At 40.3% G+C, this 22,468-nt stretch overlaps 1 protein-coding gene across 1 annotated transcript; it reads right to left on the bottom strand.

The window, feature by feature from the left end:
- Positions 1-709: 709 nt before the first annotated feature.
- Positions 710-3,357, bottom strand: LOC141802121 (uncharacterized). Its single transcript, XM_074685561.1, has 4 exons — positions 2,720-3,357; positions 2,370-2,531; positions 2,192-2,281; positions 710-1,732 (listed from the first exon to the last, which is right to left on the bottom strand). The coding sequence occupies exons 1-4, from the start codon at positions 2,753-2,755 to the stop codon at positions 1,403-1,405; spliced, it is 618 nt and encodes a 205-aa protein (XP_074541662.1). The 5' UTR covers positions 2,756-3,357; the 3' UTR covers positions 710-1,402.
- Positions 3,358-22,468: the final 19,111 nt, after the last annotated feature.

Genomic DNA, 22,468 nt, shown 5'->3' with positions numbered 1-22,468 from the left:
CATTTTTAAATAACAAAAATAAATGAAGGAGAAGGAGTAAACCATGGTGTCCAAATAGGGACAATAATTCCACGCACAAAATAACGTCTCACTAGTGTTGTTTTTGGCGACCTGTTTTAATTTTAGTTTTAGTCTAGTCTTTGTGTCAAACTGTTATTTTAGTTTTTATTAGTTTTAGTCACACACTCTAAAACATTTCAAGTCACTTAAACTTGCAAATGAAAGTTCACCTGCTACCTTAAAAATGCAATTTAACCCAACAAGAGTTTTGTCTTTGTTTAAACTCAGAATTTAAAGTTTGAAAGGTTGATTGTACTACATTGTTATAGTTGACCCAACTGTGGTTTTGAAGTTGACAAAGTTGATTTAACTTTTTGTGGCTTGCTGTTTCAACTTAAAACTTTGAGTTCAATCAAAAAGTCTTTACACATTATCAATATAAGAAAACGGTTAATTACTTGTTGTTTCAACTTAAAAGGGCAAGTTAAAACAAATAAATATTAAACATCACCAGTACAACTACTTTTCTTAACTAGTTGAAAGAACACATATTTCAGCATTATTGTAACTCACTGTTTTGAGTTAAGACACCTTACTATTTCAAGTTAAAAAGACTTAGATTTCAAATCTGCCTTGACTAATGGTAAGTGAAATAAAACACAGAATTCTCACTTGTCCAAAATCCACATTTATTTGAAAACGTGTCTGGAGCTCAAACATTGGGTTCTTGTACATTAACATGCAGCACAAGTAGCTGTTAAGGAGAAAGGGGGGGGGGGGTTTAAACAATGACACAAATATAACAGGTTTATCAAAACCCTAATTTGGAGAAAATACTCACTGTGTGACTGAACACCAAAAAACGTGTGTTAATTCAACGCACAATGGGTCAATATGCAGAGAGAGAGAGAGAGAGCTAAATATTGTGTACCCAAAAACACTGTTAACTGCACACACAGTGGGTGGCACAAAATGCAGAGAGAAAGAGCTTCATCTTCTACACTGACTGAAGGTAACAGGCTCATCAAACGTATGAACACCAAAAATAACGTGTGTTAACTGAACACACAATGGGTCAGTATGCAGAGAGTGAGAGAGTGTGTAAGAGTGAGAGAGAGAGAGTGAGTGTGAGAGAGAGAGAGGATGTTATACAATGACACTCAGATAACTGGTTCATCAAAACCTCAATATGAAGAAAAATGCTAAATATTGTGTACCCAAAAACACTGTTAACTGCACACACAATGGGTTGGGCAAAATGCAGAGAGAAAGAGCTTCATTATACACACTGACTCTAGGATAACAGGCTCATCAAAACCTCAATACTGAGAAAAGTATACAGTGTGAACACCCAAAAAAAAAAAGTTTGTGTTAAGTGAACACTGTCAGATCTGTTTTTTCTTTACTTGCGATACCTAAGCAGTTTATTTCTTAGTCCATGGACTCTTGCTGAGCATTGCTCTGGTTGAATGCTCATGATGACCCTCTGAAGGAACTCAAAGGTGTACTTCATATTTCGCGGGTACTCAAGATTGAAGCAGTAGATGATGCCCAGTAGCATTGCAAAGCCGGTAGGCACATCTCTGATGTTGTGTAGGATGATCTTCTCTTCTACTACCACAGCCACATTAAAGACTTCCAAAGGAAATGCATCCTGCAGGGGGGCTTCATGTCCGATCAGCAATCCAACTTCCATCCCTGCCATTAACACATCGAGGGTTTCCCCATGAACCTAAGACATATAAAGACATGCACATGTTAACTGATGTGTCAAGTTAACAAGTTCAAAACATCACTGTCATTCTGATAAAAACTATAAATATCTTTGAAGAGAGTGAGCAAATAATGGGACTGAAAGGTTGTGGTATCAATCAATGATACCACAGCCTTATAAAAAAAATCCCCCAAATGTAATAAAACGTAGTAAAAGTGATTGTAGTAAGAGACATGTAGTAAGAGTGAGTAAATAATAATAAACCCAATAATGTGATAAAATGTCCTGACAATACCTGTATGATCCAACAATAAATTTCCAAAAGCATAATACTGCCTGACAGTGTTGTTCATGTTTTAAGAATTTGATAATGTTTGTTTTTGTCAGTTTTTTTCTTCTCATGAACATGAAGAATGTTGCCTTACTCGCAATTCAAACTATATCTAAAGAGTGTATTATGTAAATGTAGTCTCTTACATCACACATTCTGATGACATCGGAGGGATCATCTGAAATGTAGTACGGGAGGCCAAGTAGGGCAGCTTTTCGTTGGCTTTGGTTTGTGTCCTACAAAACCAGGATAAGAAGGTGAATGCAATACATAAGAACCCTAGTCATAGTATTCTTTGAAAATATTTATCTTTACAGTACCAACCTCTTTTTGAAGGCTATCCAGAATGCTGCTCAGGGCCAGCTTCCTCCCCGATGCAGCAGCTGATCTGTACAGTTGTAAAAGACTGGGCACAAAGGCATCGAGGCCACCCAGAAAGGACTCCAGCGGGTCTTTGGCCACTATTCTGCGAAACTCTGCAATTACCTGAAGCAAATGGAAAACAAAAGTATACAGAGAAGAGGGCACGAGTTAGGGAAAAATAAGCGCACTATAGTTCATTATGAACAGAAACACAAAGAAATAAATATTTGTACAAAGAGTACATGCTTTATCACTTCATCAGTTCTCAAATAAAATATATGAATACTATGCTGTACTCAGTGAAGAGTTACCTGTCGCTCAGTAAACAAGGCAGGCCATCTGTCCATGACAGCAGAGACGAGCGGTTCATCCCCAATTATCTCGTCTTCTCTTTGAGAATGTTGCAGTCATTAATTCATCCAAGACCTGTAGATCTGGATCTCTCTTCTGCACCTCTAGAAGCATGGTCTCGCAATCCTTCTCTGTTTTACCTGCAGTTTGTCCCTCAGGTGGCTGTGGTAAGTAGTGGATCTCTCCCTTTTTTGACTTCTTGACTGGCTTGGCATTTCCTTGCCCTCTTTTTCTTTTATTTACAAGAACTTCAGGACATCCAGCTGCCATCATCCTCTGGCAATAATTGCCCATCTTGAATACCAAGCTGAATTTCCAGGAATACCATCCTTGACCCGACCCTGGCTCCCGGAGGCAAGGGGTGCTTGACAACAAGAGCTTTGGCTACACTTTCCAGGTTGACTTTAGTTGGATAGGGAGTGATTTTGGTCATGCAATCAGCCAGTCTGTCTAGTATTTCACTCTTCACACTCTTTGAGATAACCATAACAGTGCCATCATTGGCATAGGCATCATTTGCTGCTCTCAGCTGAAACTCAACATCATGGGAGAATCCTGGAATAACAAATGGATCTGGCCAATCTGTTGAATCACCACTACTGCCTGGACTGGGATTAGCAGTAGTACTGCTGCGTGGACTCTGGGAACTAAGGCTTGCAGTATCTAATGAATCAGAGAGTGGTTCAGAGAATGTGAACAGAACTTTCAGTGTAGCACGTTCAGTTGGTAGGTCCTTGATGTCTGTTAAATTGCAGAGCTCATTCCCAAAGTCTGGATCTTCAAACTGCAAAAGGAAGTTCCCTCGGAGGCCCAGAGTGTTGCGAAGTACTGAACATAGCTCATCTACAGATGGGGGAACATCCTGTAGGGTAACACGCCTTATTTCCTGAGGTGACACAATGACTCGGAGAAGCATCGCTGATGTGTCACCAGTAACTGAAACACAGAGCACAAACAAGAAAAACAATTCAGAAAAAGTAGAAACACTTAATCCAAAGGAATTTGGAGACAAAAGTTGTAACAGTAGACACGTCACATATCACTGACATCACACATCACTAACCTCACACATCACTGACAGCTCACATCAGAAAACCTGAATTGATCCCCAGCCCTAGTGTCTGGACGTGTGCATCACTCTTAAGTGTCCTTTGGAAATTCATTTGTTGTGCTCTTTGCAGCGCGTTTTTCTAAATGCTGCATGTGTTGTCAAATTGATAGAGATGTTTTAATGATTTACTTGTGTTTTGTCTTTTTACATGTTTTTTCGTAATTGTGCTGTGAGATCTCAGGGTCACCGTACTTTTTCTCTATAAATTTGTAAAAACAGACAAAAAGAAAACCTTGCAAGTCCCCCGAACCCAACTTGTGACTCAGCTGGAGAGAGGGACATATTAAATTGTTTTTTAGACATCAAGTGCATATGTATATATGACTTTTTAAGTATATGTCATTACACTGCTCAAACAGTTTCTATCCTGTTACAAGGTCCGAAGAATGAGTGTGTGTTTGACATTACCTTACTGTAACATGAATGTCCTTGGAGTGATGAGTAGCTTTCCTTCAACAGGGTATGCAGCAAGGGGGGTGTAGTCATTCAGTTCGTCGGGATCAACAACCAAAGTTGCTGCAGGGTCCCTTTGGCCAAGCTGGTAACACCTTAGATGCTCCAGGAAGCTCGCTGCGAATAGTTCCATAATGAATGAGATGCAGCCATCCACCACACAGATCTCCAATACTCGCCCAAAATCAGGTAGTCCACATGTGTGCCCAACTGAGAGCACCATTCCTTTAGAGTACTTTGTCCCCTTTACATAGGCAATGGGGGTGAGTGAAACAGAGTCCAGACCCTCAAACTTATTCCATATAGCTTCTCTGATGGCAGCATCTAAGATGCCCACAGACACAACTGATACTCGTCCAGTCTCAATGTTTGGCTTGAAAATAGTTGGCATCTCCAAATAATATGAGAGCATAAGTTGATGTCTTGTGGCCAAAGTTAGAAGAATATTTTTGAAGTTGCCGATGTTGTGTACCACTTTTTTAAAGAATGAATGCTTGGCCTCGAATCGTATGGTCCAAAACTCAAATAATGGTCCAAATTTCTTGATAAGAATGGGGTAATGTTCAAGATAATGATGTTTTGGACGTAATTTAGTACCAGGAAACACTTCTAAAAGCAACTGTCTGTGATCAGAGATTATGGCTTGAAGGTAGCACAGGGTTTCCTTTGTGAAGGATGGGCTTGATAACAGTTCCACAATGTCTTTCAGTTCAAGGACCACAGACCAAGTCTTTTCACTCTCTGGAATATGGTGGCCAACCAAGAGTGGAAGAAATCTCAGAAGGGCCCAGTTTTCATGTCCGTTTCCACCGATAGTTCCTTTTTTTGAGAAGTTTGTTTGTAGTGTCTGAGGTCTGTTAGTTTTGTCAGAAAACTGAAAAGGAAATGATGCTATTCTATCATTAAGATAATTCAATGTGAAATACTTTTTAGCAATCAAATCTGAAAGACATAAACAGAGTTCTACAGGTACAATTCCCTCCAATACATCATGCAAAAAATCAGGTGGAAACCCTTTTGCGGGATGAAAGTGAGTAAGTCTGTTTAAAGGACAGTCTCTCTTCAAGCCATCAACACATGAGGCATCAGTTGTGTTAAGTAAAATAATGGCTTCATCAAACAGTTCGGGTGTTCTCAAAATAAATGCCCCACTTCTTACATCATGTTGCTGAATATCCTTAAGGCTAGCCAAACAAAATCTACAAAATTTCTCAACACTAAAAGACTCTTGGAAACCTGCTAGGGAGTGTGCTCCCAAGTTATCTGCTGAGACATATATCACAGTACCTTTGATATAAGACCCAAGTCGCTTAACAAATACACCAGTTTTCTCTAAATGCTGCAGATCTCTAATCAGAGGCTCCAAAACTTTGCTGTAACCATATTGTTTTACATGAACAGTTTTGCACAATGCAGCTAGATAAATTGATGACAATGTTGACCTAAGTCTTATGGGTAAGTTGACTATCACCCAATATATACCACAGACTTTGTGCTTCTTTTTTGAAGTCCCCAAAGGATTACAAATTTCAAAGTCATCAATGTATAAGCCAAGAGCTATGCCTGATTCTTCAGAGAGAAGCTTGTTTTCTTTAAAGTGTTCGCTATCTTGAAATGAACGATAATGACCTTCCTGTTCGACTCTCTGTAATGTTTCAAGAATCTCACTCCTTTCCAACAACTTACTTAACAAATCTAAAATAGGGACATACACAAATGAATGATTTTTTTCTTCAGCATTTAGCACATACTCAACCGGTTCAACAACAGTAAAGTTCTTTCTGTAAAATGACTGCCTTTTACGCTCTGTGCCCAAACACCCTTCCCTTGACAGAAATTTGAGTGGGTTCAAAGACTGAAATTCATCAGCCAATGATGTTACAACAGAGGCATCAGCTGCACAGTTATTTTCCTTCTAAACATTCTCTATAATTTTCTTGATATTTTTATAAGCAAAGTCTCCAATGTCAAATAACTCATCAATTACTTCCTGTAGTGCAGAATTTGAAACATGTAAGACTGTTTGCATATGAAGAAATAAAGATGCCAACTGACGTTTAATTGCCTCACCATTTTCAGTGCAATGGTCAGGCTCATGTTCAGGCTCAGCTATTGAATCATGTGAAGCTGATGCCTCAGTATCATATAGAAATCCCTCTTCTAGACCTGCATTTTTAAGTGTATGGTGTCCAACAAGCTCTGCTCTAAAATTATCAAGGGTGGAAAGCCTGTGATAGCGGCTTCAATGAGCAGTAAATGTTGACAGTACACTGGACTTGAAAGGGCAACCTGCAAATGGACATTCAACTGTTTCCTTGTTCCTCAAATGAATCTTGAGATGAGAAAAGTATTTGTTAATGTTACTAGGCTCGAAGAATGTACACAAATCACAGCATACCTTGGTCACAATTTTGTGATGTTTATGTACATGTTCTTTCAAATGGTTTTTGAGTTCAGCTTGGGTTTGAAATGTGTTCAAACAGTCTTCATAAATACAGGTAAGGCCAGAACACCTTCGATAATGTCCATGATGCTCTTTGTAATGCTGCAGTATTCTTCCTTGCCCATTAGAGGAGAACTCACAAAACTTACATTTCCACTTCATGAACTGTACACCCTTGTTGACTTCTGTGAACAGAAATAAATCAAAAATTAACTGCATATTCAAAAAAATGAAACCAAAGCACTTATAAAGCTAGTTCCTAAACTCTTAAAATGTTTAAGTTTTCAAAATGTGACAATGGTTGCACTTGCAAACAGGGATATAGTAATTTTGCAACACACGTTAAAAAAAAGCAGAAGAGATGAAGAAAAGTTCGCTATGCCGTGCCGTGCCGTGCCGTGCCCCCCCCCCCCCCCCCCCCCCCCCCCCCGGCTTACCCTAGGACAGTATGGCAGCGGTCGCACTGTACAACATGAACCAGACTTCAGCACGCTTACAGATACATGCACGGCTGCTGACATCTGTTTACAAGACGTGGTTTTTATCAGAGTCAGCAGATTAGAGAGCATGGAGAACATTTTCACATCTTTACTGACAACACCCTGCGTATGCAGCCAGGGACAGAATCGCACGCGAGCTGAAGCCCTTCCGTTTCACTTCTTGACGTTTATTCCTCTGCATCGGTCTAAAACACCTCGAGGTGGAGAGTTTCCCAATCGCCTTTCACTTTACATTATTTTTTCTTTTGCAAAGTGTTTTGAATATGCAAACCGCCGACCACCGTGCTTTTCAGAATTGCAGGGACTTTTTTTTTGTTTTAAAAAGAGAAACCTCGCCATTGCTAATCATTCGGAAAGGCGGGATGTCACCGCCGCCGTTATGCTTGGACACAAATTGGCTAACGTTAGCTTACTAGCTAACTTCTTTTAGGCTTGAAGGGTGGGAAACTCGGTGAAAAACCCTCAGCGGCACATGAAATAAACAACGAATATTACGGTTACATTCAAATAATACACCAGTCGGTTAGATATTTAACATGTAAACGTTATAACAGAATTGTGGCCGATTTAATGTGCCGACTGTAGTGGTGCAGGGGATGTTATTGTTAGTTTATAAATGCCAATGCTTCGAATTTAGCTTTTTCAAGCTATTAAAAATCACAGCTTACATAGTCAATGTCTTTATGTTACCGCACCCACGGTTAACGGTAAAATAGTTAATTAGACGTTTCTGAACTCACCTTTTTCTGTTCAGTCCGCCTGGCCGCCTTCTTCGGTGTCGAGTGCAGTCAAGCCAGTGTTGTATTGCTCCGCCTGCCCTGACAGGACGTTGACAGCGAAACAGTCTCGTTCCGACGGTGGAAGTAGTCCTCTCTTATTAACAGCAATGGCTTTCGACGTGTGACCTGTCTGCAGTGTTTAAATGATTACTTCCATGCTTCAACCTTGCCTTTGCGTTACGTTTTGCCCGAAAACGGAAAACTTTTGAGTCAGTAAGGTTAAATCCGCTCTCCATGCAGCTCCATGTACACCGGTATCAGAGCGTCCCAACGCTGACGTCACCGCATGCGCAGTGCTCTTTTACATGAAGGCTGCTCCGTCTGCAGAGTAACGTGTGAGCCTCATGCCGTTGCACGGTTTGTTATCCAGTCAAAATTATCAAGACAGATTTAATGTCCGAACTGATATGTTGTCCAGAAAAGAAACTCCTGCGTCCATCTATTCGCCATTGTTGTTTGTGAAAGTTTTTCTTCTTCGTGCTTATATTGTAGCAGCGCTGCCTCTCTGCAGACCTACACCGCCATCTACTGAACCGGCAAGCACACTACAGAGGATTAACTCGTCTCGTGCGACGCAGAAGAATTTGAAAACGAAAGGAAACATCTTTGCGACTTTAAAACATGAGTTTCAATTTAACGGAGCCTTGGTTAAGACATTTCAAATAAAATGCCACCACAAGTAATGGTTAAGACTTTTTCCTCCTTTTTGCCCCCAACTGATGACTTACAAACTCAAGTTCAGTCAGTCAAAAAGTAGTCAACTTAATGAGAAACTGTAAGTTTTAACTTTCCCTCCCTTTCCTCTCTCTTTTTTCAAATATGACTTACAAACCCAAGTTAAATCAACAAATAAAAATCTGACAAAATTCTCAAATCATCAAAACAATGAATAAATGTAAGTTTAACTTTATAAAACTTGTAAAGTTGAGTCTAAAATCTGAAACTTGTAAAAGGTCTTTGTGTGAAATAGAGGTATCAAGTGGACATAACTAAACAAGGCTGCAATGTTTTAGAGTGCATTTATACTCCTTTAAGTCAAGTCGAGTTTCAGTTGACTAAAAGTCTGAGCATTTTAGTCTTATTGTAGTCAGAATTATCCATGATTATTTTTGTATAGTTTTAGTCAATAAAAACTGATGACATTTTAGTCTAGTTTTAGTCAATGAAGATTGTACTTTAATCTCATCTCTTTTGAGCAATGCAATTCTACTTAAAGGATAAATTTGGTTTATACAGCTTTTACATTGTTTATAGAATGGAGTAGAACAAAATACTCACCCAGAAGGCTTTCCTGATCCAAGCAGTGCTTCGGGAGATGTTTAGATCCAAGATGGTGCAGCGGACCTCTGTGTAATGGGATCCATCGGGAGACAGCGCCGCTCCTAAAACTGCATTAATCGTCCAAAAACTCATGTTTTTCACCAATATTCCATCATGGTCCGCTCCAGGTTAGTCCTCTGCTGCAGTCTGTGTCACTCCAGACAGCGCTGTGTGGCTGTACTGACCTCTGAACTCACGAAGACTTTGTTTACGCTTGCCTCTCAAAGTACTGCGCATGCGCAGCACTTTCTGGAGAGCTGACTGCTTTCTTTGAGGGGCAAACGTAAACAAAGTCAGAGGTCAGTACAGCCACACAGCGCTATCTGGAGTGACACAGACTGCAGCAGAGGACTATCTCGGCGTGGACCATGATGGAATATTGGTGAAAAACACAAGTTTTTGGACGATTAATGCAGTTCCTTTAACCCACTTAATTTTGTACAAGTACACAGTGTGGAGTAGATGTAACCAAATTTTTCTCTAAGTCATCCATTTCACAAGTCAAACATGGATATCTTATAATTATATTATTGTTACCTTATAGACTCATGAATACATTCAATTCCAGATACGGAAGATGGTCTGATTTGAAACAGCCGCTGAACTGCGACCCAGGAAATGGAAATAATACAAGATAAAAGTGATACTAAATAATACAATGACATTACGTCCCGTCTCGTTTTGCTTAACGAAAATGAAGACGTATATTAGCAAAGTTTTCATCTTGTAAACCACATTTAGTCCCGTTTTTATTCGTCAACAATATTACATTATATATTTAATTATAGTTTTAGTCACATGACCAAAATTCACGTCCCATTCGTTGACGTTGATATTTAGTCATCATTTTTGTTGACTAAAGCAACACTACGTCTTACCAGTGGTGTACAGGATTTCACACGCGCGGTATTTGACTACTGCCCACAGAATTTAATCCCACAAGCTCAAGAGGTTCTGCTTTTGTCAAAGGAGAAGAAGCTTTGCTTGCTTGAGGGTTGTTTCTGAGCTCTCGGTGCACACATTACGCACACGAGAAGCAGCTTCCACTCGCTTGTGGAGTGCTCTCTGCACATGCGGGGTGACAATTGTGGCACACACAAACAAAGCCCCTGCTCTTTGATTGACAGCTCTCTGGGAGCCCTGGGTTGGCCAAGTAGGGAAGTTTCACATACAGGATACCGAGGAGGAGACTCAGAGTATCATTGATTGATTTATTATTTATTTATTCATTTTTTAAAATATATTTGTATTCATTTATCATTCTTTTTTTTTTTTTTTTCCAGTTGCGAGAGTAGAAAGTGAGCTCCTGATCCACACTGATGTTAGTGGGTGGTGCTGATGCAGGCAAGTGTTATTGTTTTCCAACCGCGAAAAAGCAGTAGTGCAGAAGAAGAAGAAGAAGAGCAGAGTACCATTCTAACCAGTCTATGAGTCTGACTCAAAAAATTAACAGTAATGTCAATTGAACTTATATTAAATCCACTTTTCATACTTTTTCAAGTTGACTGTAGCTGTCAAAAAACTACATGCTGTTTCAGTTAAGCTAGCTATGACACAGGGATGCACCAGAATTTGCTTAACAATATCCATGAGTGAGTGAGCATAAGTGGGGTCAACATTTTATTTTGTTAGATTTTTATTGTTTCATTTATATTTTCGTAAATATTGTGATTAATTAACATGATTTTACGCAATTGCAATGCCTTGATTTCAGTTTAGGTAATACAATGTTATAACCCTAAATGAAATAATTCTAATAATTTTGATAATAATAATAATAATAATAATAATAATAATAATAATAATAATACATCTTACATTCTATTTTAACAACCCACAGGTTTTACGAAAATGTCTGAATAAAACGAGGTAGATTATTTAAAAATTTTCAAGACGATTATAAGTGGTTCCTTCTGTTGCGCTGTTCATTTTAATTTGATTTTGTTTGTTCTAATTCTAAGGCAGCACAACATTTATTGGCCATCCAGAGGGATGCAAGGACCAGTGGTAAAGATCATTTTTATTTTTTTTTTGTTTTTTTCTTCAAGTTCTGGAGGACTTGTGTGGCTTTATCATATAATAACAGTGTTCTATGTAAAATCACTAAAAATGGAGAACTAATTGTTTGTCTGTGATTCTTTATAACCCATCTAATGTGTATACACGGTCATTTGTAAAAGTGTGCCTCTTTTATATAGCTAACCCATAAATGTAGCCAATACACAGTTCAGTAATAACACTATTTAAGTGAGATTGATTGATGTTGTTTATTGAAAACTAAAGACCAGGAGCATTCAAGTGGCCGACAAGAAGTGGCGAGCAGCAGCAGACAAGAGGCCCTGCAGGCACACCAGGAAACCTGACAGACCCGTGCTCCTGCAGGGACTGCCGTACATGAACAGATGTCCAGGTTTGAATTGTTTATGCAAAGCTTTTAAACATATCATTTTAGCCTTGTGTTATTTCAATTGAAATGTGGGTTTCTTTGACAAAAGCTGGTGTAGAAGCTGACATATATTTCTGAAAAAGATTTTAAAGCCAGTTACACAGTTGCTCGGCTGTTGAATTTTTGAATTAATTGATATTTTCGCTACACTCTTTCTTTCTGATGTTTCCCTGGACTGTTTAAAAGGGTGAATCAAAAATTAAGGCCTCCTCTTAAAATAAAAAAAAAAGACTGGGCCCAAAAGTTACTCGAGTCCCATTCTTCCTTCTTGCCTGTCCCACTGAAAAGATCCCTAGGCCCTCAGAGTTCTTTTGTTTTTATATCAGCAATATCAGCAATTTGATCACCTGTGCATGCATCCAGTCCCACACTTAAACTCTTGCTTGTGTAATTCTCCTTCCACCCACCTCTACACTGACACACTGTGGCACACTGTGGCAGCATTACTGCTGCAGCAGTGCAATCAAACAAACATCGTAACATCTGTACATGTTACCCTTTTTTGCATTTGAAGAACAAAATATTTGTATCCTTTGTCAGTATCAAGGTAATATTTTTTTCTCCTCAGGTCCAAGATGCTGATGAACACAACAAACTGGATCTTGTGGACCGCATCATAGCATGTGGGTACTTTGAGCCCATTCAGACTGACAGAGAGACATCCTAGAATATGTAACCAGTATTAGACTTAGACATCACTAATTTCTTTGACTGGGACCAGTTCTGTAATAAAAGTATGGTAATTTCTCTCATATATTGCGGCTATCGTGTTGCACTCATGGATCAGGCGCCTTCCCATCCCACAGCAGTTGTGAGAAGGACTAGTCCTGTACAGGTTGGATCAGATGCTGGCACAACAGCCACAGATGTTCAAGCAGCTGTTGGTGCCAGGTGGCCTTCAGGAGGTAAGTAATGTGAATTGATAATTTCCTAGATTTTGTGTCTGCAATTATTTTGCCTTTCAGTGTAATGTATTTCAGGAACCAAAGAACACATCAAGATGTAACTAAAAATTAAACAGTTGAACTAACCTTAACACACCGGGCTCTAATTTCGTAGACCAGGCGCAGGCGCAGGCGCAGGCGCAGGCGCAGGCGCAGGCGCAGGCGCAGGCGCAGGCGCACCTGCCCTGCGCCGGCCTTCGCCGTGCGCACAGGGCGTGACCGGCGCACTTTGCAAGTTTCCTGCATTGCCAAGAGAGGCGCAGTACTGGCGCAGTACTGGCGCAGTACTGGCGCAGAGCTGCGCGTCCACGCCTCCCTCTGCGCAAATGGCAGAGAGGGAGGAGAAAAGCCGTGAGTGGGTTTAACACAGCCGAGCGCTGTTTTCACCAATCAAATGAGCGCCTCTCCTCGCCTTTAAATGCCCTGCGGCCGAGGCACAGCGTCTGATTGGTCTGACTGATCTACAGCACCACAGAGAGTGCTGGTAGCGGAGACGGTCAGAGCCGCTGTGCCTGCAGCAGGAGAATGGACAGCGGGGCGCATCGGAGGACACGACGCGCGTCACCGTGTGGGCCAGCTCCCGGGACAGATTTGATCTGTTCCTTTATCTTTATCAGGAGTAAAAAATTAAGAGGCAGTTACACAGCTGGCTTATCCATTCAGAATACTTTTGATCCACCTGCACTCCTGGTTTGTCATCACCAAGCAGAGCCTTTGGTGATATACTGTATACTCTCCTGGTCTCTCCGCCTCATCCTCCTCACAATAATGTACTCCATCTTTTTAGATCAGGTTAAAAATAAAGACTAAAACAGAGAAATATGGGAAAACACGGGTAAATCCTGAGTGACATACATTTATTTTGTCTCTTTTTTCTTCGTCTTTTCTCTCCCTCTTTTCTTTGAATTAAATGAAATGAGAGAACCAGATATACTCAGTATCAGATGTTAAGACTGTTTATTGTTTTATTGTAAGATGTGCATCAAACTTCCAGCTGCCGTCAGGTTAACTTTCCATTATGACAAATGGCTTTAATCTGACATCAGATGAGACGGGACAGTTAATATAGATATAAATGTATATGCTGGTTCAGACGGTTACATTAAATAGTGATTGCTGTGATTGTTTACTGCATTATAATGTGCCTGACACTCTGGAAACCTGCCTCTGAGGCTTTGTTGACATGTGCGCACATGTGCGCCTGTCACCAAATTACAGCTGCGTGGGGTGTGCTGCGCCTTGCGCCGAGGATAGACCAGGTTGGAACTGGCGAGCTTTCAGCGCACTTTTTTGGCACGAAATTGTCACTGCGCCAACATGAATCTGCCGACACTTCCCCCTGGTGCGCCGTCAACTCCCCCTGGCGCGCCGTCAACTCCCCCTGGCGCGCCGTCACACCCATCTCTGCGCAGACGGTCTACCAAATTGTCAAATTGGCAGCGCACGGCGGTGCGCAGCATGAAATTAGCACTGCGCAGGCTGCGCCAGGCTTGCGCCCCCTGCGCTGCGCCACGAAATTAGAGCCCACCATGTTTTTTATGATATTAAGGTGGATGCAGATTTTCTGATCCTGGCCCTGTCACCTCAGTACAGCCCTGAGGGGTCAGTCAGACGTCAGAGTGAGATTTAGATAGTTAATCCTCTGCAGGACGACCTGCAGGCACTGGAAGACAAAAGTAAAACTATTTTTTCTCACATGAACATGTGCATTTTACAAACTTCAGTTTGGTAGTTAAATGTAGATGGCCTGAAGAGACAGCCCTGATCAAGCCTGCAAATTATTAGTAGTTTGGTTACCCTGCTATTATCATGTCATAAATCCATGTTGACTAGACTACTTTGTATTTGTGTTTTGGAGAAGAAGAGCATCACAACAAGACCAAAGATGAGCCATGCAGCAGTATCAAAATTCAGACCGTCAATTTTTTCTGTCAGTGGGTATCTGGACAGGCCTACACCCCACTAGGGGAGTCTGACAGTCTTGAGAAGGCTGGATCTGGAAGATTCAGAGGGGACTGCTTGGCTGTGGACAGCTTGGCTGCGGACTGCTGGGCTGAGGACTGCTGGGCTGAGGGCTGCTGGGCTGAGGACTGCTAGCTTGAAGACTGCTGGGGTGCTGAGCAGAACTGAGCGATGGAGACTTGAGGTGACCGGGGAGGAGGAGGGTCATGACGAGAGCCTGCAGGCCAGCAGACAGCAGAAGAGACGCCATTTAAACTTTGACAGCTATGAAATGATTGGCTTACGAATGAAGCAGAGTCACTGTGATTGGATAGAGAGAAAAGTTGACACGCCCCGGTCAGCTGATAGAGAGAAGCGGGAAAGAGAGAGTGAACAGAAGTGTGTGAGCACCCAGTCTTCCTGATTGAACTTTTGCTAAGCTTCATAAGTATGGGGGAACAAACACACATTGCTAATAGTATAACATCCAACACACATTATCTTTTTGGTTACTGGTGTATGAGAATTTTTTTTCAAAACAACTATCAAAAACTGAAATAAACAGAAAAAATGCAGAGTGTTTTATCCCGTACCTAAAGCTGTCTAATTTTGTGTCCATCAGCTAGAGCGAATGCTAGCGCCCAGTGAAAACGGGATTTTTGTCACCTAATGATTAATGATTGAGTTGTTTACGTTAACCTCAATTTTTGTTACTCCACAAATGGTGTAATCTTTGTTTATTTTTAATCTTTCTTGTTCTTATCTTTGTAATGAAGATGTTTATTTTTTATTTATCAAAAATGATAGTTAATGCAATCCAAAAAATGAAATTACTTGACAGTCTCTTTTTTGTCACGAAATTGCCATTTAGCATACAATAAACAAATGTATACAACAGCAAAAAGGACTTGAAGTGTAAAATTTAGCAAAGTAATATCACATTAAAATTAAAAGCATAACCAAGTGATAGATTTTGTTAAGGGTTAAGTGAGTGGTTGGCTGACTTCCTGTCAGTGACTGCAGTCAGTCCACTTCCTTATTCCTACATGACCACATTAACATGCAGCAATCAATCGGCGAGTCATCTAGCATCTGCACGATTTTGTGGTAGAAAAGGAGGGCACTGTTAACTGCAGTCACTGACAGACAGGTGGCTAAAGTGACTTGAAAACTTAGACCTGCTTTAATCTAGAAATGCATGACAAAGGAGGTACTGGTTTGTTGTATGATCTTCTGTGTCTCCATCATTTTCGTCAATGAGCATCTGAAGTGCTGTTTGCTGCTCTGCATTCAAAGGGTTCTCAAATTCTGGGACTACTACCACCCCATCCACATCTTCTCCATAGTCTGGTGAAACATTCCAGTCAACTTCCGGCTCTTGGATATCCTTAAAGATGAATAAGACAAGGACTTTCAATGAAAGGTTGTAGAAGTCAACTAAATCCTGGCTCACACTACATGATTTTAAAAATCTTATAAGATTCTGAAATCGGGCTGTATCTCACACATAAGGAGAATCTTCACAGATCATCTTCTCTTAAATCTTAAGCACGCTCTAACAACAAGATTTGAAAATATTGACAGCACACACTACAGGATTTCACCAAGATTATTTGACCAGAGAGAGTGATGCACCACATGTGCTCAGTTGTTTGATCTGAGGTTTTTAGTGCACTGGTGGGACAGGAGGAGAGAGAAGCGGAGCTGTCTGCAGCGGTGCCTTTCATCCATTACGCACACGCAGAGGGACAGAGGTGAAACTGTTGCTGTATCAGCCAATAATGGCATGATCTCACACCCATCACTGATAAAACAACAGTTTGCTACTGAAAATGGCGTGGTTATGTGTTATTTTTAAAGGCATTATTGAACTAGCTCGAGTTGGCCAGTGGAGCGCGCAGTCAGCTGACCTGGAGCCTTTCAGTTGCACTTTGTTGTCTGTTGTCCGGTCTCTGGGGCTCTTTCTAATTGTCTGTTGTCACCCTCAGTGAGAATGAATGTTGTAATCATCCAGATAAATATCAAACATGTTTGAAAATTATCAGGGCGGCTCTGACGAGTCTGTGAGACGATCGTGGGGCTAAAGATTCATCTGTCAACCTCTCACACTAGAAGATAATCTTGCCCGAAGGTCGGGCCCGATTTTAGTCCCTGACCAGATTTCTTCCCCGATTGTGGGGAGGACAGAATCGGGGTTAAATCGGGGCGAGAATCCTGTAGTGTGAGCCAGGCTTTACAGAGCAGTGCAATCATTTGCTTTGATCAGGTGGTGGTTAGAACAGGTCTGCCATAGTTTAGTTTCAATTCTAAAACATTTTCAGCTTTCTCATATGTTGTAGTAAATTTGTGTGATACTGCCTAGGGCAGCAAAAGGCCAAAATATTACATTAATAACTATCCCTAGATTGACCATTTAGCCTACTAAATTGCCTACTAAATAGAAAAAGCTGTCACACAGTACCTCAAGATTCTCTGGCTGGTCGACTGGGTGAAGCATCAGTCCTGTGTGCCACAACTGCCCAGGAGTTTGATTCCTCTCTGTTCTGAGGGACTGGTTGTTCCATCCCCCCACAAAAGCCTCCAGGTCTGCTTTGAGTTTAGGAAGGTATGTCAGGTGGACTGCGAAGCAATCTTCTGCAAAGGACAGTAAAAGTTATGTACTGTAGTAACAGGTGAGATTTACAAACATAACTTTTTTTCAGTAAAAAAAAAAAAAGTCGAACTGTGTCTTTATTCATTTTATTAACTTTCATTTTTAAAAGGTTTTACAAATTACAATTCGATTCAGCTATTATCATGCTGGGTCATCAATGGTCATTTCAGTCCTCCACACAATTTATTTAATAAAGGTGATATCCACCATGAATCAAAGTCTTAGTATCTTACTGGATATCTACAGCCATACCTCTCGAGGACACATCAAGAAGACCATCCACCTCCAGGCTGTGGAGTGTGTTGTAATATTTGGATGTGCCACCTGCTCTGACATCACCCCACAAGCATTCAATCCTACAGATAAAAAGTGCAATACTGTCAAACATCAAGGACATGTTCATTTTTCCTTTGGCAAGTATTTTTTTGCAAATGATAAACCAGGCAAGGCATTCCAAAAAAAAAAAAAAAAACCCTTTGATTCTGGACGCTTTTTCCTGCCATGAAGATTCCTCAATCGGTTCCCCTGATGTTGAACATATATCTGTCAATATCCACATTTTCCGCTCCCTGATCACCTCTGACCCTGTAGTGCAAACAAAGAAGACCAAAGATTGGAAATATCTGTTCGTATTTTACTGAATACACAATGAGACTGCACTCTTTTACAGTGTCTGTATAAAGCCCATATACATTTAACAAATATGAAAATAATTAACATTTTTAGCATATGACAACATTAAAGATGAGGAATATGAGGAACAAACAAGAACTTGTTTCTTCTTGTTAACAAAAACAATGATTCTTTTGCACATTCAAGATAATAAAATGTATACCTTAAGGGCATGCCTTGCCTCTCTGTTGCTCTTTTGAAGGCAGCAAATGCTGTTGATGAGTGATTGTTGGTTGCAGTTTCAAGGCACATCACCTGCATTATTACAATTTTAGATATTTTATTTATTACACCATATCATACATTCTCGCCTCTGTAGATATCCTATAAGATGATAGTGTAATTTTATAAGGTTATGAATAAAATCCAAAATTATACTGAAAAATATGTTCTTCAATTGTTAAGTACCTCAACATCATATTTTACAGGAAATCCAGCAAAATGCAATGTACACCAATTCATGAAAAGGACAAAATCAAATCATTGTATAAAAAATATGTGAAATTCAATCCTACCTTCCTGGAGTAGCCATCCACTGCACCAAACAGTAGCTTTACTCTACCTTTGTAGGCGGGAAAAAGCGACCTTCCTCGTCCGTCTCTTGATAGTGTGGCTTGAGACACACAGAAACTGAACTATGCTCTCAACAGACATACCAAGGTCCAACAGGTCTGCCAGTCTCTCCTCCTCGATGGCGTATTGGAGACATCCCCGGGACCCCGATCCAGAGTCTGTTGGGATGGCAACTTCTACATCGCTCTCTTCAGCGTGGATCCTGACCATCCTGTGAAATTCCCTGAAGGCCTGCGCAAATTCCGGTGAAACAACGACAAAACATGACAGCACGTCCCAAAGATAGAGCTCATGCTGACATACAAAATCTAAATAGTCCGCATCAACAGGGCTCCTTAAGGGAGCTGCCTCCAGCTTTGTAATCAGTCTGGATAGAAACTCATTTCTGAGAAAGTCCTTTAGAGGAGGAAAAACATTGAGCCTGCATATTAAATGCCAGTTGGCTATAGGCAACAGATTCACTTTGAGAGTGCAGACTCCCTCAACATTTGCGTTTGAAAAGAGAAAAACATCAGAGAAAATTAATCTATTTTCACCTACATGTATATGGTCCCTCTCTGCCATTTCACCTGTTTTAAATGTCCCACGAGGTCAATGGATTTGTTTTCTTAAGCTGTGACGTAAGAACCATAAACTGCACGTTGCCAAGCGTACATGAAACCTGAAGCCTGTAGAAACGTGTGTTGTGGATGACTGGCCTTATCGTTTAAAAATATATGCTGTAACCAGATACCCTACATGTGGATATAGCCAGAAAAAGAGTTCATTTATAGTTGTATTTACTTTTTTTTTTTTATTATTTATTTATATGACCAGTGACAAATAAGAACTAATACAAAGATATTAGGTTAACAGTTGTGCAGGACAGGAAAGAAGCCTATATGTTTTTATAATATCCTCCCCTCAAAAATATCACTGTTTTAGATCACCTTATAAGAGAGGAAGAAAAGAAATGAAAAATAAATAAATAAAGGGAGCAAAAAATGGAACAGTGTCAAAGAAAAAGTGATGATAATGATGATAACTTTGCAGTATGCTGGTGTCCTGTAGGATGTGAAACTTCCCTACCCGGCAACCCTGGGCTCCCCGAGAACTGTCAATCAAAGACCAGGAGCTCTACTTCCAAAGTGCCAAAATTGTTTCCCTGCGCGAGCAGGGAAACAATTTTGGCCACAAGCAAGTGGAAGCTGCTTCTCGCACAGTGCTTCTTGCATTGTGAGCTCAGAAACAACCCTCCAGCATGCAAAGCATCTTCTCAAGCGAGAGCAGAACCTCTTGAGCTCGTGGGATGTGATCTTTGTGAAGCTCTTGCGTGATTTTGTGACCTCACTGTTTGAGCTGCGGTATATAGAAAACAGCCACTGTGGTTTGTTGGGAGCTATTAGGGGCAGGGGGTCACAGGAGGTCCGAGCGCTCTCCACAAGATGATAACGAGCACTGACTCCTTTGACCATCAGTGATAATCAGGAACATTTCTTTCCTTGCAGCATATTTTTTGCTCAATTTTCTGGCTGTAACAGTCGTGTTCCTCCATATGGAATGTTTTTTTTTTTTTTTTTTTTTTTTTTTTTTTTTTTTTTTTTTTTTATCAGACAATTATTTTGTTCTTGAAAAATCTAAAAATTCAAGTTTCTTCATATATATACAGGGTCAAAAATACACAGGGGCCAAATTTACAACTCCTTGAGGACAAATATGTCCTCTACAGAAAACTGCTGTATAAACAGAACAGATTCATATTTTTTATCACTTATTTTCCTTAGATCTACTAAACTTCAGTCCTAATTAAACCAAATGTTAAATTATTTTAATCATTTTAACCCCTTATATGCACATTAAATATTTATAATTTTGTTTTGCAATGACACATACTTTATTCCCGACTCTTCGTTGACATTAGATGTCCCATCTAGTCTCATTTTAACCGCAGTTGAAAAGCACAGTCATTACACAGTACAGTCATGTGTTTTCAGGATTTTATTTTGGAGAAAAATATCACTTTTTTTCATTTTTACCGTCAACCATGAGATAAAACAATTTGTATTGCTATTTCTTTTATTGTTTATATTTCTTAAGCCTGATCTCAAAGAAAAATCCCAAGCCCCCCAACATTTATCAAATTAAAAATTCCTCCTTTTATTTATTTATTTTTTAAATTATTTTTTGCTTTTTTATTTCCTTTTTTTCAAAATGAAAATGGTACAATCATGTGATCAAATGGGACTAAAGGAAAATGAACAATTTGAGCAAAAAAAAAAAAAAAAAAGTAGAAAGTGGAAAAAACAATGAATCTGCTCTTTTGTATTGCAGTTTTTGGTAGAGGATATTGTTTCCCTCTAATGTGGTCAAAGAGTTGTAAATAAAAGCGACCCATGAAGGTTAAAGAAACCTTTCTAAGCAGAAAGATGGTGAGCTCACTTCATGGTTCACGTCAGGTGTGCAGCACTGGTTACCATGGTGATCCACCTTGGGCTGACTCTAGTTACCTCTCTCATGGTGCTGCATGGTTCCATTGTAGCAGTCTGAGGTTTCACAGTGCTGACCTAAAATCACTATTTTTGACTGCTTTACCAGAGCCAGATGAGGCAGCATCTTTCAGGTCTGTTCTGTGGATGTCCTCAGCACCCCACTGTGGGCTGCTTCATGCTGGAAGACCACGTTTTCACTGAGGCTATAAATAGTTCATGAGCAGGCCCTGGGCTTTGGTTCTGGACCACAGGCTGAATGGAAAAGCATCAACAGCCCTCACTCTCTGTCAGATATTAACTGCACACTAAGAATAGTCTGATCCCCAAATCTCTGTCTGTGTTTCCAACTCCAGTCAGAGTGATGATGCTTATTTAGTCTGATAAAGAGCCCAAAAACATAAAGCTAGAATAGAATGGAACTTTATTTGTCATTATAACAAGTACAAAAAAATTGCAATATGAGTGCAAGATGAGTGTCAGAAATCAATCGTAGTCGTATCTAATTGATCAGGAGTGTCTTTCTTCATGCTTTGGCACTGCTGTGAGGTGTTTTTTATGATAGGAGGGATGGAGCACAATCAGAGGAGTAAAATGTAAGCAGAGGAAAAAGAGAGATGTGGAGCTGCATCGCAAACGTCTCTCTCACCCAAGGCTCAGTGTGTGGCTTCATGTGAGGAGCACAACAAAAAAAGCTCATCACATTCACAGATGGCTGCTCAATCCAAGGGAAATGTCAAAAGGACTCACATGACAACCAGCGCACCTGTGAGAGAGAGCACAGCACGAGGAACATGATGGATTTACAGATGGTTGTGTGTGCGGGGAGATGATGGAAAGCCCATTGCAAATTTATCTGTATCACATTTCCAGGGCATCAAATCTAAACAGTTTGTGTGAATTAGAGAAGCTGCATTTTATGCCCCCAGCATGCGGTCAGATTTTCAGAGTTTGAACATGAAGAGATCCAAAACAAGCATCTGAGCCTCTCTGAGCCTCGATCAGACTTAACTCTGTGCCAGAATACACGCACAGGACAAATAATGATAAAACTCAAACACGCTATGTCTGATTTTAAGCTCCCAAACATCAAGAAAGTGTTTGGTGATGCTACTCAGTAACACCCATGTGTCTTCTGACTCCTTATTCCCCAAAGGCCACCTAAGCTAAATGTAAATTAGCAAAGCATCTCCTCTCCGACGCTCAGATTATTTCCTATTTCGCTCCCTCAGGGTGATTTAAATGACAAAGCTCTGCACAGCTTTGAGGCTAAAGGCGTAAGAGTCCGTACAAAGCCTCATTCTTCTGAATTTTCCCATCCAATACATATGCTAATGCTTCAAGTCGCAACGACTGGAGGATTTTGTGGTTTAAAACACTTTGGAGTTAAATTCCAACCATCGTTTGGA

Source organism: Halichoeres trimaculatus, unplaced genomic scaffold (assembly GCF_033239565.1).
Source record: "Halichoeres trimaculatus isolate MK-OKI-2021-1 unplaced genomic scaffold, fHalTri1.1 fHalTri1_scaffold_13, whole genome shotgun sequence".
Taxonomy (NCBI): Eukaryota; Metazoa; Chordata; class Actinopteri; order Labriformes; family Labridae; genus Halichoeres; species Halichoeres trimaculatus.
This window is presented reverse-complemented; position numbering and strand designations above follow the sequence as displayed.

What these genes read in the sequence shown, in the direction of transcription:
- LOC141802121 (XM_074685561.1), bottom strand. Translation starts at nt 2,755, where the DNA reads ATGGACAGATGGCCTGCCTTGTTTACTGAGCGACAG. An exon ending in TGGATAGCCTTCAAAAAGAG is followed by an intron (nt 2,282 to 2,369) that starts GTTGGTACTGTA and finishes CTGGTTTTGTAG; the next exon opens with GACACAAACCAAAGCCAACG. An exon ending in ATGTCATCAGAATGTGTGAT is followed by an intron (nt 1,733 to 2,191) that starts GTAAGAGACTAC and finishes TATATGTCTTAG; the next exon opens with GTTCATGGGGAAACCCTCGA.